At 40.3% G+C, this 19,710-nt stretch overlaps 1 protein-coding gene across 8 annotated transcripts in view; it reads right to left on the reverse strand.

Moving 5' to 3' along the window:
- The window catches only part of tjp1b (tight junction protein 1b), a 116,510-nt gene that overhangs the window by 92,867 nt on the left and 3,933 nt on the right, over positions 1-19,710 (reverse strand). For 5 of the 8 annotated variants that reach the window (XM_088340007.1, XM_088339999.1, XM_088340001.1 and 2 more), the window contains exon 1: positions 7,623-8,085. The exons of 1 other annotated variant lie outside the window; for it this stretch is intronic. In XM_088340007.1, coding sequence (XP_088196133.1) covers positions 7,623-7,774 — 152 coding nt within the window. In that variant the 5' untranslated portion in view covers positions 7,775-8,085. Of the gene's footprint in view, positions 1-7,622; positions 8,086-19,710 lie in introns of those variants that run through there. 2 more of the 8 variants (XM_088340003.1, XM_088340002.1) reach the window with 1 other exon arrangement.

Consider the following 19,710-nt stretch of genomic DNA (forward strand, 5'->3'; position numbering starts at 1 on the left):
AGGAGCGAGCAGCAGCAAGTCAACTGCAGGAGAGAGAGTGGGAAAGGTGAGATGGCACAACATTCATTTGGACAGGTAACTTAAAATTAGTTTTATCTGGTTATATCAGTATCAGAAATATTTTATTAACACTCCACTTATTGAAACATGAATATTTTGTTTGTTTGTTTGTACATGATTCAATTGTTTGTTTGTTTGTAAATGATTCAAATTGAATCTTTTCTTCCGGCGCCGTCACGAATGGCAGCCACTCCAGCAGCTCCCGTGTTATTTTCGATTGTTCTCGATTGTTCTCAGCTCAGGGATGCTGCTGGAAATGTGAATTTCCCTTCGGGGATGAACAAAGTATCTATCTATCTATCTATCTATCTAATACAGTTACAAATATTTTTTTTTTTTGTGAATTAAAATCAAGCTTATAATGTCTAGGGTTTTTTTCTTCTTTCAGTAATATTGACTAAAGCAATAAACCCTTTTAACGAGTTTCTTTTTTGGTGCGACTTTTGTGTTCTGATATCTATGTTTTAAGGCAGCCACCCTGCCTTAAAACATATATATTAGAACCTTTTGGACTCAAAGCGCCATAAAAGCTCATTTTGTTTGTTGTTTTATTTGGAGAGAGCCATACCATTTCATGACAAAATTTAACAAAACTGCTAAACCTGCTCCCCAGACAAAAGCTAATTCTTTACCCCTTATTATTTTATGTGTGATGTTTGATGATTTGATCAAATCTATGAAATAATAGTAATTTCAGAGCCCGTGTACCATATAAATGGTTGTTTGGTTACCCCCAACTACTAAGGTTGTATGGATATTATTTCGTGCGTTGTGTCTTGGGCAAGTACAGACTGGTGGCGCCCATCCCTCAGGCTAACATATGTTTCCACCCGGTCTCGAACTGGGGAACTTTAGCGTGATCAGCGAAAGTGCGAACCAAATATACCACTTAAAATGTGTCTCCCTCCTATGATTACTTAAGAGTGTTGAGGCTCAGTTTTGTCCTAAATAATGGTTTCGAGAAGCGAGCAAAGCTCACTTGTAAAAATGTCACAAACGTTTGCAAACGAGGATATCGTATTTATTTTCGGTACAGAAAGCACTGGGCGAGGGAAAGAAGCAAGTGCTTGCGCTCTGTGCTCTGGATGCTTTTGCTTCTGCTTACAGTTTGTTCTGTGAGTTCTCATCATAAACCCATTAGTGAACATGGATTATTTAATGAGCTTCCATATAAATGATTCCTCAGTGATGTAGAGGCAAAACAGCATCTGATACACATTGACTGTTAAATGTAGCTAAAAATGTTCCCTATATATACTGGACCATACCACCAACGTTGTCAGTGTTGTATCTGCTTGGTGTGCACAAATGAAACGGCAGAAATGTGCATAGTCTTATGATTGTATACGAGCCAGATGTACAATGAAAAGCTCATGATCCATAGATTCTAGACCCCTGCTTTTGCCTTTTAACAAAGTTAAAGTGATCGTCAGCCCCACGAGAAATGTTTTCCATTGGCGTAGATATTAGCGTTAGATGAACTAACAGCACGTGGTGTCTGAAAACTAATCACTTTTAGACGAATCAGTAAGATAGACATTAATTTGATCAGAGACTAGAGTGCCTTTCCTTGAAACTTCGAAGGTCGGAGCCATGCGGCAAAGTTGATGACATCAAAATAAGGTTTGTATCCAGGATTTCCTTCAACATTGCAGAGTCGGGCATTTTTTGACAGTGTCCCTAATTTCTTAGTGAATAATGCATGACTATTGATGTCAAAAAGAAACATGAAGGAAGTGGACAACAAAGAAAGTCCGCAATTTGGGGCCTATCCAACTTAAGGTGGCTATGGGAAAGGGTGGTGAGGAATGGATTCCATATAATTGGAGTTCATTTGTTGTGGCGCGGAATGCGCAAGGTCCTACTCAAAGAATATGTATATCACTTTATATTTTAAAGTCCACATTTATTAAAAACAGACGTGGATTTATTCAAAATAGTGTATTTAGGGGTTAACTTGGTCGGGAGCTGAATAATTGGTTTTCAGTTTTTTTAGCACTGCTCTAGATACGAGCAATTCTAGTTAGGAAACAGATATAATCTCATATCTAGAGGTACTACTGTAGCATTTAAATTGAATAGCCCTTTTTTGTCTAAAAAAAATAATCAATTATTAAAAATCCCTTTCGCTTGAACTACGCTAAGTGAACAACTTAAGAAGCCTAATAAATAACAATTGTCAAGAAATGATTTCTCGTGCAACAAAAAATATTTTAGATGATTATCAAACACATTTTCAAAAACACACATCCACATATATACTCAATTAAGTCATGAAAATATAAGCAATACTGTATCTTGTTTGTGTCTAGAATATATACCACCGAGTTACCACGGGTATTTTTCACGCGGTGGTACTGAGGTACTCTAACATTGCCAAAGAGGCATAAAGCTCCAGTCTATGCTGTCACATCAAACTCAAGGTTCTCTCAGTGCTTTAAGGGGCCGAGGGACCTTGAAACTTGTTTTTTTTTCATCCCCGGGCTATTGATTAAAAGTAATAGCAAACCACCCTGTAAAATCCATTACACGAACAACTCCTAACCCTAATTGTTTATTTCCCCCAAATATTATATTGTTATAAACCATCTTACCAAATGCCAAATTATATTTTTTGCATGACAATCATTGTGTGCACCGCCCCCGTTTTCTATTGACCAATATTTCCCTGGGTCTACAAACGTTGCCCTACTTACGAACGAGGTTCTGGACGATTGTTCGTCAGTTGAATTTGTTCATAAGTTGCTTCAGTGCTATATTTTGTATGTTTAAGATTTATATAAGTAGGTTTAAGGCTTGTATAAGTAACCTGTATTGTTTTATACCCAAAGAATAAACGTTTAATAAAATGATATGCTCTATAAAGATAAATAAAGTTGAGTTTAACTTACTTTTGGAAGGTGCGCTTCAAGAGTTAGGCGACTTCCTCCTCCGCGGTAAAAAGTGGGCGCATTAATCTTTCTTATTTCACTTTCATTTCAAAAGAAACTGCTCACCTCTTCTTTACACTTTACACCAACCATATTGAATGGATGCACGAGATAGTAAACAATAAAAATGTCAACGTTCTTAGTGCGCTAGAGATACAGTATAGAATGTTAACACACGAACTAGGGAGAGGATGCGGATTTCTTCTTCTGGGTGGATGCTGGGTGACTTCTCACAGCACCACACACCGGTAGCGGCGGAAAGAAGCACTACTATAATGTCCTATACTCGGAAAAAGGTGCACACAAAACAAATTCTAACTGACAGCAATGTCCGGATATTTTTCGACATCCCCCAAAAAAATATTCGTATCTACCGTTTTACGAAACTCGATTGGTCGTAAGTAGGGGAGCATCTGTAATTATGTCCCCAGTGTGTCCTGACCCTGACAACTACGCTTACCAAGTTTTCAAAGGGTAGACCCAAACCTGTTTCTTTAGTTTTATATTGTACCAAAATTTTGCAGATGCAAACACAGGTGCTCAAGGTCTTAGGGTGAGACGAGCAACTTGTAGTTCATATTTGGGCCCAATTTAAACAAAGCCAAAGTGAGTATGCAGTAAAAATCTCCAATTTCACTTTGCAGGGTCTTAAAAATAATGTTTCTCTAAACAAAACCATGTAGAGTAATACGAGCACTTTGGTAAAACACGTTTTCCACATTCTAAGGAAACTAAAGGGGGGTGTTTAGGGCACTTTTATTCTGTTATGGACGATAGTCAGATTCCATTTAGGTAATATGAAAACAATCTGGATTATAAATATTACATAAACATAAGAATTTCATATTTTTCCAAGCTTAAGGTTTACATAGCTGACTTTGAGTTATTTCAATCAGTTCACACTTACAGTATGTTCATGCCCTAACTAATGGGAAAAAGCGCACAAATGCATTCCACCTGTCTCCTTGACAAACTGTGAGGTCTACTTGACCTGGAAAGCTATGAAGAGAATATAGAAGCTAATAGGTACGAGGACAAATATGAATAAAAATGCTATTTACGGGTGTTTTGTTGGCCTGAGGATTTGAGTCTCATTACAGATGAACAATTTTCACATAAAGCTATCCGTTTCAAGAATTGTGGTTCTGTTTGCTCCCGAATGGCCGTAGCCAAATATTTGCAAGCACCACCTGCTATTTCCCATTCACATAGCCAGCTCCTAATTAAGCTTCTTTGATTTTCAACTAGGTGCTAATATGCTGGTGATCAAGCAGACTGCATCCCGGCCTTGGTACCGCTTCCAGTGAGGGGAGAGAACGAAGCAAACGTGAGTGTTCTTTTTAAGTAAACACTGGGCCGGGGCAGGAGGAGGTGACCACTGCGGTTTGGAGTAATGAGGACACAAAGTGGTGGCAAGACAAGACGCAAACATGCTGAGAGTACAGATGACGTGCTAAATGGAGGGTGATCAAGAGGGAATAAGAAAACAGCACAGTGCTATTTTCTTATGCTTTGTGTTCCTTTATTATAATAAAGACAACATAACAAAAAGTGATGGATCATTAATTTGCATTGACGCACATGGAGCTCAGGACGATGACATCAACGTAGTTCAGTGATTTCCAACTCATGAGCCATCAGGAAAATATACAATTTCAACTTTTTGCAATAAATGATAACAGCAACAAAAAAGGAACCTGGAGAATGAGTTACTTTGTCTTGTATTTATTAAATAATGGTAAAGAATTCTAAAGCTTTTGAATCAGCTATATTTCATGTTGACAATGTCTGTGTATTGTTTGTTAATCCACCATCCATTGCAACCTGGCCATCCTTTTGATTTGATTTTTATTTTGTATTATACTTTAATGATTTCATATATTATTTTTTATTTTATTTTTTGGTAATGCAACATCCGTTGCAGCCTGGTCATCCAGGAAGGGGGATTTTTCTCATGTGCGGTCCCTTCTCAAAGCTTCTTCATTTTCCTCATGCTAAGATTTTTGAATTTTTCCTTGCCCTCATGTCGGTTTTAGATCAGGGAATGGTGTCATAATAGTCTGTAGCTTGCAATAGTCTGTGCAGTCCTTTGAGTCTCCTTGTGGTTAAGGGCGTCACAAATAAACATGACTTGACCTTAAAAAAAAAAAACTAAGTCATGTTTGATTACCCCTTTTTTTTCAATACAACTATTAATACTGCTAACAAAATTGAACACAACTACTGCATAAAATTCCACCAAAAATCCAAATAACAGGAAAACAAAGGCGGCAAGTGCTGAGACTAACCATTGTCCTTAATCCTACAATTTAACAAATTGGTTGAGTAACATCGACATGGACTTGATTTAAAACAAAAATAATTCAACATATATCATTGAGAGTGTTTACATTGAAACATAATAATTTCACATAAAAAGAGGCCACTGGGTACTGAACTAAATAGCACCATTTTATTTCCTGTCTGACATGGACCAAGAGATTAATTCAGGTATGTCTAATTGTTGTTGTCAGGGTTACTGATGTTTGGAACAAAAAAGAAGATCAGGAGAATTTATTAATTGTATCTGTGCTTTGTAAACAAAAGTTGCTTGTTTCAGTGTGGAAGATGAAGAAAACCACACTAGTCTTCTGGGCGTTTGAAACGATATGTAGGAAAACACGTGCCTTTGCTAAAATATCATATTTTTGTCACGGTTGCCATAGCGCCCAATTGACACCGCCCGTGTGGCACCAGCTGCGGCTCGTTGACAGATTGGCTTTCCTGCTATTTAAACCCAGTCCTGTCACTCTCCTTTTGTCAGTCCGTCAACGAACCTCTGCCCCGCAAGACGTGGGTTCTGACTCGGTCCTTGTTTCCTGTTGGTAATTCCTGTCCGATATTGTTCCCGTTTATTTTGTCCTGTTTTATATCGGTTTCAAGTTTCATCCCCGTCTATTTTTGTCCCATTGATTATTCTATCCAGTTTTCATTAACGTCTAGTTTGTCCTGTTTAATTTCGATATCCTGTTTCATTATCAATCCTGTCTGTCCCGTCCTGTCCGGTATCGACCCGATCTGTCCGATATCTACTCAGGCATTTGGTATCGTTCTCGTCGGTGTCTTTCCACGCCAGACCAATGCCCAACGTCCACGACTCCCTATTTCCCGTAAAATAATACGCTTGTGTGAGATACGTCACGCGTTGGGGTCCTGATCCAGTTCTGGTTCTTGCCAGTTTTCTTTTTCTTACAATTATCGTGCTAAAAATGTGCTTAAAACAGCTTTTAAGTTGAAATGAATCTGTCTAACTGTGGGGAAAAATGCTCCAGCTTGAAAGCTTGGCAAATGAAGAAAAATATGTAAGTAGACTGTACAATAAAAAATACAGTAATAAAAGGGTGAAATTGATTTCATTATTAAAATACAGATTTGATGATGAGAACAAAATGGTGGAAGTGCAAAGGTTGTAATGACAAAACATCAGACTTTGTTTATCTTGTAAATTGAGGACTCTCTCTATTCTCAAAAAAATTGTCAACGTAAAAAAATAATTGTTTCTCCGTTTATATAAATGTGTGAAAAAGCATATCTCCAAATGTCATATTTTCATCCTCCTGACAATATGAAAGTATAACCCCAAAATAAATGGAAATATCATTGTTTCTTGCTCAGGGAGTTGCCATGTTGAATGTCCTGTCTAAAAAAAAATGCTATTATATGAACATTGAACACTGTAGTATCGATTCATTTTTGGGTGGCTGTTGCGAAATTCTTATAACCTATTATTCATCAACATGGACTTGTCTTTTAAAATAGATAAACATCAAGAAAGTATCATTTTCAACTCATTCAGCAATAATTCTACTAATTTGAGGGTCAACAATTTACAGCTCTAGAGCCACATGTGGCTCTTTAGCACTGGCCTAGTGGGTCCCAGGAACTTTTTCAGGAATTATCAAAATGGAAACATATACAGAGTGGAATAGGGGGAAATTACGTTTTTTTTTTTACATTTTGTGGTGTTCTGTAAAAGGACACGTCCACCACAAACATTTTTAATGTTTCCAGTACTTTTTACTATAGACATGAAATGACTAGCTTTTAAGTATGTGTGACCGATCTTCTCTGAACCGTGCAGGTCCAACATATGAATAACCCTTTTGGTTTGGATTTTTAGTTTTATATGTATACATGCATTTAATTTTTTTTTCCGGCTCCAGCCATATGTGTTTTTTTTTTGGTCTGGTAAGGCTCTTTCAACATTTTGGTATGGTGATACCTGCACTAATTTGTCAATTTGTGCCATTGACGTTTATTGACAGGTAGAAAATAAAATGCTCTTTCGTTAGATAGCAGATGGTGCAACATTTACCTGTGCATCCACTTTTTGTGTTATTTTGATTTGATGGTGCATCTTGCAATTTTTTCCCTCTCCATTGCAAAATATTTTCTCAACAAAGGTTGGGAAACACCACACCAGCCATTCAACTTTAAGACAAATCACACACACGTCCAACAACTCCCAGCATGCAATGTGGTGAGATGGTTGCAGATTGGCTGCAGTGACCAAAAAGCCCTATTGTGTCATTTTCTCCACAGCTTTGATTTGCATCCCCCACTGACTTCATCCCCTCCTGATGTCCTACTCACCACATTCGCTTCCTTGGTGGAAGACAATGTTCTTTGTTGGAGGCGGTCACCCCCAGAGCCAGCTGCATCACAGTAATATATTTCTGGTAATTCACCATGGTACCGTCCACCGCTACGGAAAATCCCAGGGAAAGAAAAGTGCAGGTGATCATATATGAGTCTTCTTCTTATTCCCTGGTATCCGCCGCCCGTGCTGCGTCTCCCGGGCTCGGCAGCGGTAGCATCAGCAGCGCATCGCCATTTGCAGAGCCCAAAGACTGACAGCGGAAAAAAAGCCCAAGGAGCTCAAGGCAAGGTGTCGTGCCAAGGCGACCCATGTCTGCAATGACACTCGCACCGCAACGCAGCTCCCTTCCATCCGATCGCTCGCTTTTTCTTTCCACCTTTCCTCCCTCCCGTTCCTGCCGTCCGTTTTCCTCTCTCTTTCCTTTTTTTATGCTCCTAACCTAACACGCTCCGGACATGAACGGATGCTTCTTCCTCTCCTGGTTTGCCGACACTCTCTAGAAAAAAAACGCTGCAGCGTCCAGGCGTCTGTATGTATGTGCGGGTGTGAGGTAGGAGAGGAGGAGGGAGGGCGGTGAAGAGGGGAGGTTTTCATTTTGGAGATGCACGGTAGTAGTAGTAGTCAGGGGCGTAGCCGAGATTTCAGAAATGGGGGTGGGGGGCTTATTGATGGGGGTAGTGTGGAGTAAGCGAACTTTTATGAGCCAATGATTATCCTGTCACATTCAACTACTTTTCTCCATTGATGCAATCCAGTGACGTGCAGCGAGGTTCGTGTTCTGTGAGGCACAGTCGGATTTACGAATAAATCTAGCTACAGTGGAACCTCGGTTCTCGATCCGTTCCAGAACCCTGTTCGAAAACCGATTTGTTCGATCACGGAAATCATTTTTCCCATTAAAAATAATGTAAATCGTTTTAATCCGTTCTAACACCCTGAATGTTTACCATGAATGTTTAACGTTAACATAAAGCTAACCCAGGCTAATCGTACGTTCGCGTTATCGTAATCTTCTGTACGAAAGATTACGCTAACATGAACGTGTAAAAATTAAAAAACACCCGGGTCTCCACAACGAGTGGTGAGCGGTTCATTGAAAAGGGGGCTCCGTTCCAACACCCTCAATGTTGGGCTCCGTTCCAATACCCCTAATGTTTAACGTAAACTTAAAGCTAACCCAGGCTAATTGTACGTTCGCGTTATCGTAATCTTATGAATAGGATTTCTTACCTTTGTGGTGGTCAGCAGAAGGTGCTCGCACACCTCCTTCATATTTGGCTATTATTTCTTTCTTAAATGCAATAGTTGTACGCACTACTTTTCTTTTTTCACCTGTAGCAACTTTGCTGTTTGCACTGACTTTCTTCGGAGGCATAATTAGGGGCTAAATCACTTCGTACACCTATATTAAAAGCGAAAGCAAAACGAAGCACGTCCGCACGCGATAACAGTTGGTGACGAAAAGAGTGATCTACACCCGTACGCCGCTCAGCATCGCACCCTAACGTACGCACTCACGCATTACCGGCGTTTGAACTCCGATTTTTTGACCGAACAGCGAAGCAAGAATTTTTCGAAATTTTTGGTCGTACTCCGATTTGTTCGAACTGAGAGGCGTTTGAAAACCGAGGTTCCACTGTATATCGTATTCATAGTTTGATTGACAGACCAAGAAAGCAAAGAATAAACCACAGGTACTGTATATGCAGTTGTGGGTCCAACCCAAGAGCCCCTCCAAATTATAACATATTTAAAACTATTTTCTTTAGTAAAGTAAAGGACAGTGTGGGTGTAAATATGATGAAAAACGCTAGTCAATACTTCTCTGGCTTGAAATGGTTCAGTCCATTTGATTCCTAGCACTGCTCTAGCCCCCATCCCTGCTCCTCTTTTGCTCAGGGACTGTAGAGGCTCCGGTGTTGAATACAATGCATTGTCTAATAAATTCCATGCTTGTTCTTCTGTATGTGTATGTTTGTGTACTCTATCAGAAATAAATGAGTAAAACTGGGCCTGGCATAGTAACTGTTATGATTTGATGGTAGTTTTTAATGAACCTACAGCAAGCCGGCTAGGTGATTAGCGCGCAGCCCCACGTGTGGAGGTCAAGGATTCAATTCCACCTACCCTTTGTGGAGTTTGCATGTTCTCCCCATGACCTCGTGGGTTTCCGTCCACATTCCAAAAATATGCATGTCAGATTAATTGGCCGGTCAAATTGTCCCGAAATTTTATGTATATTTTGCACAGTTTTATTGTGCCGAGTAGCAGAATTAGAAGAAACATCTTTCTCTGAACATGGAATTGGGTGCTGTGTTCCATGAATGGCACTGGAAATAATGAAAAGAGAAATTAATAAAACTATCATTCTTGACAGCATGCTTGTAGGATGCAATAGTTTGAAATAACCTCAAAAAATTCAAATTAAAACACTTGTATCATAATTATTTTCTTCAATTAGATGAATGAAAATGTAATAAATCACTTTGAGACTTGTTTTAATGTACGCATTAAAAACTATTAGTAAAAATTAATTTGAATGCAAAGAAATAAACAGTTTGTACATCAAGAATTACTAATTCCGTAAGCATCACGTTTTTTGTGGTTTAATGCGGTCTATTGGTCTTAACAAAGTAGTGTTTTGTATTTTTAGTGACTAATCGCTAAGAATAATGCAAAAACTAACAGATGCTTATGCGTATTTTTATATTCTACATTCTTCTACATGTGTTGCCACGCCATTTGTTACTGAAAACCTCAAACAACTACTCAATAAATCTCTTAAGTCTAGCAATTGTCATCACAAAACCAATTGTGTGTATTATTTAGCACCTCCTAGTGGTAAAAAGATTAAAAGAGTTGGCAAAACTACATAAACTTTCATATAAATGTGACTTTTCTAAAATATTAAAGGACTAAAAAATGAATTTATTTTATATGACATGAGCCTCACTTAGAGGGAGCTGACATTATTGTCTGCCATCATGCTGCTATGGGAACCACAAAAACCTGGTGAAAGGCTGCACAAAAAAAGAAGAAATAAAATAACGTGTTTTGGTCATTTTAAGTCCCCATAGTTTGGATTCTTCTTTTGACCACTTGTTTTCGCTTCCACTACAGCGATCTTTGGTGGTCAAATAATACACACTATGCCTTTAAGAAATTATAAGAACATGATTTTACTTGAGAGTTTCAAAAGTGCAAATTGTTACACAGAATTGTGTATTCTGTAGTGTACACTACCCCAAAAATGTTTCTGTGAGCGAGTGCACAACCTCCATAGCTCCTTTTCAGCCTGCCGTGAAAGTTTTCTACGCATTCAACCCAATCTGTTGACTTTCATTAGCAAATTACAAGGTGATAGATTGTATCCCAACAGAATAGTTTCTTTTATAATACAAGTCTTGCCTTGAACTGCAAACAGTGAAGGGAGATAGCTTTGCCTCTCTATTGTGCCATCATACTTCTACCATTTATGCATAATTCAAATCTGCCATCTTTTATATTTCAAACTCTCTGACACCTTACTTTCGAAACACATTCTCTCCTTCGAATTAATATGGAACGGATGGGAAAAGGAGAGGAGAGAAAACCTGTCAACTGAGATTAGCATCAGAAGATAGTGATTAGTAAGTGATGTCGACTTGTATAAATGAAAACCACACAAACCGTTTGTTCACCGATAATGTTTGATGTTTTGTCATTGTGGGTAAACACGTAAAACATTTACTCTTTTCTTTTTAGAAACCTCACAGGGGTCTGCTGATGATGAATAATTTCCGTGTGATCATCTGCTATTCTTGCAAGTCTGACAGTGCGCAACAGTGCCGCGTATTCAATAATTCACTTCGCGCGGAACCTCAAATCACCTCTGTCGTACACGCCACCTTTTGCCAAACTTAGTTGTCAATTGACCGCAATTGGGTTATTTTTCAATCAATAGTGGGAATCACTGCTGCTGTTTAGAGTAAGTTGATCGGTCTAGACTTGGTCGCTGTGGGGGCAGCAAGTCAGGCTGCCTCTTCGCCTTTATATACAACTTCTGACTGAGGGAAATACTGGGAAAAAGTGTCAGGAGGTTGGAGCGAGAATATTATATTTAGAGACAGTGGCTAACATATAAAGCGGCACAGGATAGTATACAGTACAGTATTCATGGTTGGTTTACAAACAAGAACAAAGCTAACAGGCGCAGATTAATACAATGGGTGAAGATTAACCGCATTTGTTGCAAAGATATGTGGAAGATATACATTATAGAAATAATTCCGGTGAAAAAAAGAAAAAAACATGTTTGAATGTTTTCTCAACTTCCCTTGCTGCAGAGCAGTATTTTTTCTTTTTTAGATAAGCCTCCATTGTTAAGCAGAATCAGTTAAATTGTATGTGGGCAGGCTTTTGACTTGGAAATTGTCATTTGTGTCACGGTTGCCCATTGCCCTCTATCGGCCCCGCCCATTTGGCGCCAACTGCGGCTCGTTGCCTGATTCCCTCCTATTTAAGCTCATTGCTCTCACTCACCCTATGTCAGTCCGTCAACGAACCTCTGCACCCACAAGACGTGTATTTTGATACTGTCCGGTATCCTGCTCGTGTATCCTGCCCGGTATCAATCCAGTCTGTCTCGTCCTGTCTGATATCTGACTCCAGTCTCAAGTATCTGGTATCGATTCCATCTATCTCGTCCTGTCTGATATCTTGTTGCAGTCTCCAGTGTCCGGTATCGATCCCGCCTGTTTCATCCTGTCCGATATCTTGCGCCAGTATCCGGTATCGATCCTGTCTGTCTCGTCCTGTCCGGTATCTTGCTCTAGTATCCGGTATCGATCCAGTCCAGCTCGCCCTGTCCAGTATTGATCCCATCTGTCCGGTATCTGCTAATGCATCTGGTATAGATCTCGTTTGCCTCTGGCTTCCTGTTTTTCTGCGCCGGTCTTCTATCTCACTTCTTACGCCTAGCAATCGCCGAATTACTGGCGTTCACGCGCATGACTGCCCCGTTCCCGTAAATAAAGCTTGTGTGAAAACGTTACGCGTCTGGGTCCTCCGTCTGTTCTGGTTCTGACAATTTGGGGGATAGTTTTGAGTTAACTTTTAGTAATTTTCAAGAGTTTGTTGTTGAATGGATAGCTTTGTCTTCACCGTGGATGCCTAGATTGTAGACACCAAGATTGAGGTTTATCATTCTTGGAAACAATTATCAGTCATTTCTGGATTGAATTATTGTTGGGTCAAATCCAAAAACGTAAATATCACACATAATCTTATTTTTTCTTAATTCCACATGAATTATTTGGATTACTTTCGACCTACCAGTTCCCCAAGTGTTTGATCCCCCAAAATAGTATCCAAGTAGAATTGTAAAACACGACCTGTTTTTTTAATGACTCCAGCTACGACTAATGGAGTCGTTCTCGGACCATTGATGAATGTCCTTTCAACACACTCCATCACTTCCCGCTGATGAGGATGCCAGTCAGATGATTATCAAGAATAATGAGGCACTTCACTCATTAGCAGACGTCTGCTGATGAATCTAACAAAGATGAGTAGCGGGTGGAAATACTCATAACTTTTGTTGTTTAGATTTAGAGAGCACATCGATGTAAAAATGATCACTGTAAAATCATCTGTGAGAGGCAAATATTGTATGATTTTCAGGAAGAAATATAATCAAAATCAGACACTGTATTTAATGAGACCTTAAGACTCTGTATAGCACTCATTTTTTTGTGGTTTTAAAACAGTTGGTGCACAAACATTGTTCGATAATTATAAAATGTCATTGCATATACAGTCAATTACATTAGTTTTCCAGTAATATCTGTTTGACCATCATCTCATTAATAATTTGGTTATTGTTAATACGCTCCCTGGTTGTTTTTGTATTTGTGTGAAGCATTTACTCAAATTTTGTGTCTGAATATTTGTCAGAACACTCTTAAATTCCAATGAGTTAGTTTTCTGCCCATGGTCATTTTGGTAAATTTCCACTATTCACAGGGACTTATCTTTCAAACCACTCCTATGTCTTATAAAATACCACTTCCCGGTGCTTTTTTGGTTAACATCCTCTCCTGATCAAGCCCATAATATAGTCTTTTTTGTTTTATTTTATTTGTTTTGTTTTTGTCACGATTATCGATGCAGGCTCTGATTGGCTCCCTGTCCCTAGTTAAACCCAGTCCTGTCAATCCCCTGTTGTCAGTCTGTCTGCGAATCTCTGTGTATACAAGGCAAGCTTTTTTCGACCCTGACTCCCGCCTGTCCCATTTTTGCTCCTGTTTGTCTCCGGCTATGACCTGTTTTGATCCCGACCGCATCTACTCTCCCGTCCCGGCTTACGACCCATTTTTGTTCCCGACTATGTCTACTCTTTTGTCCTGGCTTACAACTCGTTTCCGACCCCGACCACGCTTGCTCTCCCAGTCCCGGCTACCGACCAGTTTTCCGTCCCTGACACCGCCAAAGCTCCCTACAGATGATCCACTTCCGTGTTCGGATCACAAGCCGAGTGCGAGAGCGACTCGCTTCCCTCGTCTAACGAACACCGGATCGTGGGCGCAGTCCTTCCTCTTTCTTTCAATAAAACTTGTGGTAAACGTTATGCAATTGGGTCCTGTTTCGGTTCTGGTCCTGACAATCCTCTCCCGATCAAGCCTATAATATAGTCTTTTTTGTTTTATTCCATTTGTTTGTTTTGTTTTTTGTTGTTGTACTGTGTTTTACAGTAATAAAAGACAACTACTATGCTCCAGCATCAGCGTTTGTACCAATATGAAAATAGATGAAGGAAACTCATAAGACACAAACAAATTTCCTTCAAAAAAGTAGAACTGGAACATGCAGAAAAGAACTGTTTTTCTTTAAGATAGAGAAATACATATTACTTATATGTGAATTAGGGCATTGACCTGTTTTCAAACCTCGTTTTTTTTTGTGGGTTGTGGTCAAAACTGGACCAAGTGTAATAGACTTAAAACACAGTTGTTATTTGCTTGTAGCCTTCTAAAGGCCAAAGCTATCTTTAGATAGTCTTCTAGCGGAATACTCTGTTTTTAATGGCTTGGACTGGGGCTTTTTGCTAAAGCAATAGAGCGCCTGATTATAACCAGTAAGTGTGTTCGGGTTTTAGAGAATATGAAATAATGAGGTATGAAAAAATAAGTAAAAGAAATAGGAAGCGCTTCACTTTCACAGTGAAGTAAACAGTTTGACTCAGTACCTAGCAACAGTGGGATGCTTGCTAAAAATGAGACTCGTGATGGAGGCTGGATTATGATCCCAACCCCACTGCAACCACGATTCGTCAAGAAAAATATTCTTGAAGGAAGGGTATTGCAGCACACGGCATTACACCGATTCTCACATTGCAGACTACTGAGCATATAGCTCTATAATCTGATTGGGCATCATAAAATTCACCAGTTCCCCGAAACGTGAGTCATTTATCAGGCTGCTTGCGCCCAACCCTTTCGATAAATATCAATTGCCGCATAGAGCTTATTGCCTTTCAATCTCTCTCCAACAACAACGGTAATTGCTGGATGTTGACTTCCCCTAACAGAAAGAAAAAAATGGATTAAGAATACGTTTGTCAGACGGAAAAAAGACCCTTCCACGCCCAGCTAAATATCACAAGTATGGCTGTCTCCGCCTTGTTGTTGTGATGTTGGTGTAATATATAGTTGACAGTTGAGTGGTGCATGGTATCCGCACAATTAGCAGACTCATCCACAGCGGCTATGCTTTTTTTTTTCATTAACAACACTCTTCTCTGTGACACAGTATGTCACATTCAGAAGACTTTAATCATATACTCCCTCAAGTAAACATCAGATACTGTTCGCTTCCATATCGGAACTCACTCTCAGTATGGTCCATAGAAACCCCAAATCATATAGATTGTGTGTTTGGGTGTTCATCGGTCACTCAGTGTGCACGTGAATAGGCAATCTGGGTACCAGCTCTTGTATTGCAGTCAGAAGCCCACCGCATACTGCAGCAGCGGCATCCCCCTCTCAGCATCCATACACTAATGAGTCAGCCTGGCCAATCATTACCTTCCTTTTGTGTGAAACCACTGCTGACATCTTCTGCTCTCCCCCACAATCTTGTGCAGGCTCTCCTGACGCATTCAAGTGTTCTTTTTCCGTAGCCAGCAAACAGGCCAGCAGGGGGCTGCCCTTCTTTCTCATGTCCTTCCACTGGCTCGTCCACTTTATTGCATGCAGCAATATTCAATGCTGGCTTGTTTGTGGAACTCGCTGGCTCCGGTTCCCAGAGGAGGCAAACCTGGCTGGGAGCCCTGAGAACCTCTACTGCCGTAGTTCTGTGATTTATTGGTTTTCCAACCAACAAAAGAGGAAATTCAAGTCCTCTTCACAATTAAAACACTGCAGCAAGTGGATGGCAGCAAAGATGAAACGGATATATACACAGGCATGCACACGGTCACACCTCGGTGCTGTCGCAGTGAATTCTCTGTATGTGCTGTGAGGTGAGTCATCAAGCTCACAGTTTCACTTTAACCCTCCCGGGCTCCGCCTCTCAATCCCGCCAGAGGCTCATTTTCGTCATTTATGGATGAAGCAGTGACATCACCACCGCTGTCTTCTGTATACATATAAGGCCTCGGGTCTGTTTCATGCATACATCAATGCTCCTGAGGAGGAAGTGATTCATCCTGTTTTCCCTGGAGCTTCTGCAGGAGTGGGAGATGGCCGCTCGCCCACTAGATGACGCTGTTTTCTTTTATTTTTAAGGAGTAAAACCAATCCCCCTCCATTGTGGGTTCCTCATCTGAACAATCTATCTATTATGCGAAACCTCACTACGATCACAGAGGTCCTGGAGTCCACCCGGGCCGACATAAATGTGCAGGGGACATCAGTTTTGGAATATGGAGAAAAAAAGGAGTGCCCAGAGAGAACATGCAAACTCTGAACAAGGAGGCTGTTACCTGGAATTGAACCTAGAATATTTGAACTCTAAGATGGTGCTAAGCAGTCTGAACTAGTGAATAACTAGTAACTTTAATTTGAGCTAAATTTCTTGTACTTCCATTGTGATTCCACAGTTGGCTACTAGCTTAATTATAGGCAGTGCAAATTACAAGGAAAAGAAAAGGAAATGTTCAAGCACACATAGTGATTCAATTTAGTACTCTGTATTTTTTTTTTTTTTTTTTTTACACTTTCCGCTACGCATTTATATTTTGCATTTTTCTATCGTAATTATTGGAGTACATTGAAAAACTATGAGGCACTTACTTTCTATCTTATTGTTCTGTGAGGCAGCTTAAGATGTATTGTATTAGAATGCGGTCTCTGGACCGCTGTGTGTTTTGCTGTCATGTGAAAAACACTTTACTTCAATATTCTTTTTTTTTTTTTGGAGGATATAAAAAATGTTATGCCGGGATACATTTTTTGTTATGAGAAAAACATTTATTTAAAATTTTCTTTTATTTTTTCTTGAGGATAAAAAACTTTTGTACCCCCAAAAAACACATTTTGGTGGATTTTTCTTTTTCTTTTACATGAATACACCAATATTTTTAATATTGGTTGGTTTAGAAAACAATTAACTTTTCATAAAACATTTAAGGACGTTTTAGATAACAAACAAACAAAAACAAATTTCTGAGATTTTTCTCCTCATATAAGAGCAACAATAGTTTTGACACGGTTGCCATGGCGCCCAATTGGCCTGCCTGTGTGGTGCCACTTGTCGCTCTTTTACAGTTTGGCTTTCCTTCTATTTAAGTTCAGTGTTGTCACTGTCTGTTTGTCAGTCCGTCAATGAACCTTTGCCCCGCAAGACTTGGGTTCTCACTCGGTCCTATTGCCTGTTGGTATTTCCTGTTCCCGTTTATTTTTTCCTGTTTAATATCTGTTTCCAGTTTTGTTCCCGTCTATTTTTGTCCTGTTCATTATTCTCTCCAATTTTCGTTCCCGCCTAGTTTGTCCAGTTTAATTTCGATATCCTTTTTCTATACAAATCCTGTCTGTACCGTCCTGTCCGGTATCGACCCCATCCGTCCGATATCTACTCGGGCAATCGGTGTCGATCTCGTCGGTTTCTGGCTTCCGGTCTTTCCACGCCAGACCGTTGCCTAACGTGTACGACTCCCCATTTCCCGTAAAATAAAAGCTTGTGTGAGAACATCACGCATTTGGGTCCTGATCCTGTTCCGGTTCTTGACAAGTTTACCCATTTGCATTAGCTTTGTGACACAACCTAAAACATGATGTTCAGTTCAATGATGGACACTAATTCTCCAGAGGTGAGATATTTTTAGGGGTCTAAACTACAGTATTTAGAAATTACATATCGATAAAAATGCACCTGTTATTTTTAATCGACATTTATAACCGACTTTATAACTCTAACAGACAATTTTGCCAATGTATGTAAGCCAAAAAGAGGTATGAATGACAGCTGGGAAGGAAAATTTGCAAGCATTAGAGAATCGAGACTGAAAAAGGAAATGAGCCTGTCAAGGTTTTTCCCGTCATTAAAAATCTGTCAGCTGTTTTTAAAGGAAAAACTTCCCTGCCCTCTATTTTATTGTGTTTAATCACTCATTCCAAGTGCAGTTAAATCAGCAGATTAATTTCTGTTCAGACGAGATGACTGTTCTCTGCACCTCAGCGAATTAAAAAAAAAAAAGTTTACTAAAGCAATATTTCAGCTGACGGCATTTAACTGGATTCAGTCAATTTCACATCTGTTCCCGCGGTGCTCTTTAACAAGGCAAGGCAACTACTATCCGGGCCCTTTTTTGTGCATGTTCAGCCAGGGGACGTGCTCTCTGATTCAGCACCGAGCTCACCAGAAACTAAACCGACCTGAACCGACACAGTTTATAATCTACATTTCGGTTCACGATGCACAAAGTGTGGTCGTCGACAAAAACGACAAAACCTTTGTTTCTTAGCAAGCGGAGCCGCCGACGATCCTGACTGCCACGGAGGGACACACGCTGGCACCGAACCATGGAGCCTTGAGGCGCTTGGCGTCCTACTTTCTCTTAGATTGAATAAACAAACGATTATGCTATTTTAACGCCTCTATATATGCTTACTCGTCCTTGACGGACCGCCGACTTTCTTGCGGTAACTTCAACGCGTGCAAACTGAAGTCAGGTCAAAGACCAAAAACAAAAAATCAGCTGGAACCTGCCCAAATAAATCATCAAATACAGCTCATAAACAATTTCAAGAGGACTTACATAGCCTTGCAAGTGGTCTGCGTGATGTTAGCCGCCTCTGTGACCATTCAGTGAATGTGTGTGCTACAATGTGTGTGTTGCTGTCATCTTGACATGTGTGAACGTGTGTGAGTGTGTGTGCAAACGCGTGCCAAGGGCCACACCACTGGGTTTGCTGTCACAATGCTGTCACACATTAAAGAGGCCTCCTTAACGGTCTGGAGAACATATCAGCTCGTCTGTCCCGTCACTTTAAGCTCATCGCCACCCGCCTCGCACACGCAGACACGCAATATCTACGCAACTTTACCCGCCCCACCCCTTTTGTCTGGCAGCTGGGCGAAGGGTACTCTCCGGGGGTCCACACTCATGCAGTCACTTACTTGTGGTGCACTTGCAAAGTTTCGGTGCTCTCATTTCAAATCAATACCTCAAATTGACCCTGTTCAAAGTCAGGCAAGGCGAGCAGATAGAGATATTTCACTGTTTACGGTCCACGGATTTCTTAACCATCTGGGTCATCAGGGCACCACTGAGGATGCGACACTGGACAGCTATCAGGTTCCTGGCCTGGGTTTGGGTTTTGGCAAAGTTCTATTTTTTTCTTTCTACCGCCCCTCATGCCTTCTTGGACTGGGCCCTTATCTCTCTGATTTGATTTCCCCCTATGTTCCTGCAAGGAGTCTCCGCTCGGAAAATGCTGGTCTACTTGTGACTCAGAGAGCCAAGAAGTCTGCAAGCTCGAGAGCGTTCTCCACCCGGTGCTATGGAATTTTCTGCCTCCGGAGATAAGATCTGTAACCTCAGTGGAGGTTTTTAAATCTAGACTTAAAACACACTTCCATTCAAAAGCGTATGATTGCTGT

Source organism: Urocampus carinirostris, chromosome 7 (assembly GCF_059441175.1).
Source record: "Urocampus carinirostris isolate Australia breed hairy pipefish chromosome 7, RoL_Ucar_1.0, whole genome shotgun sequence".
Classification (NCBI taxonomy): Eukaryota; Metazoa; Chordata; class Actinopteri; order Syngnathiformes; family Syngnathidae; genus Urocampus; species Urocampus carinirostris.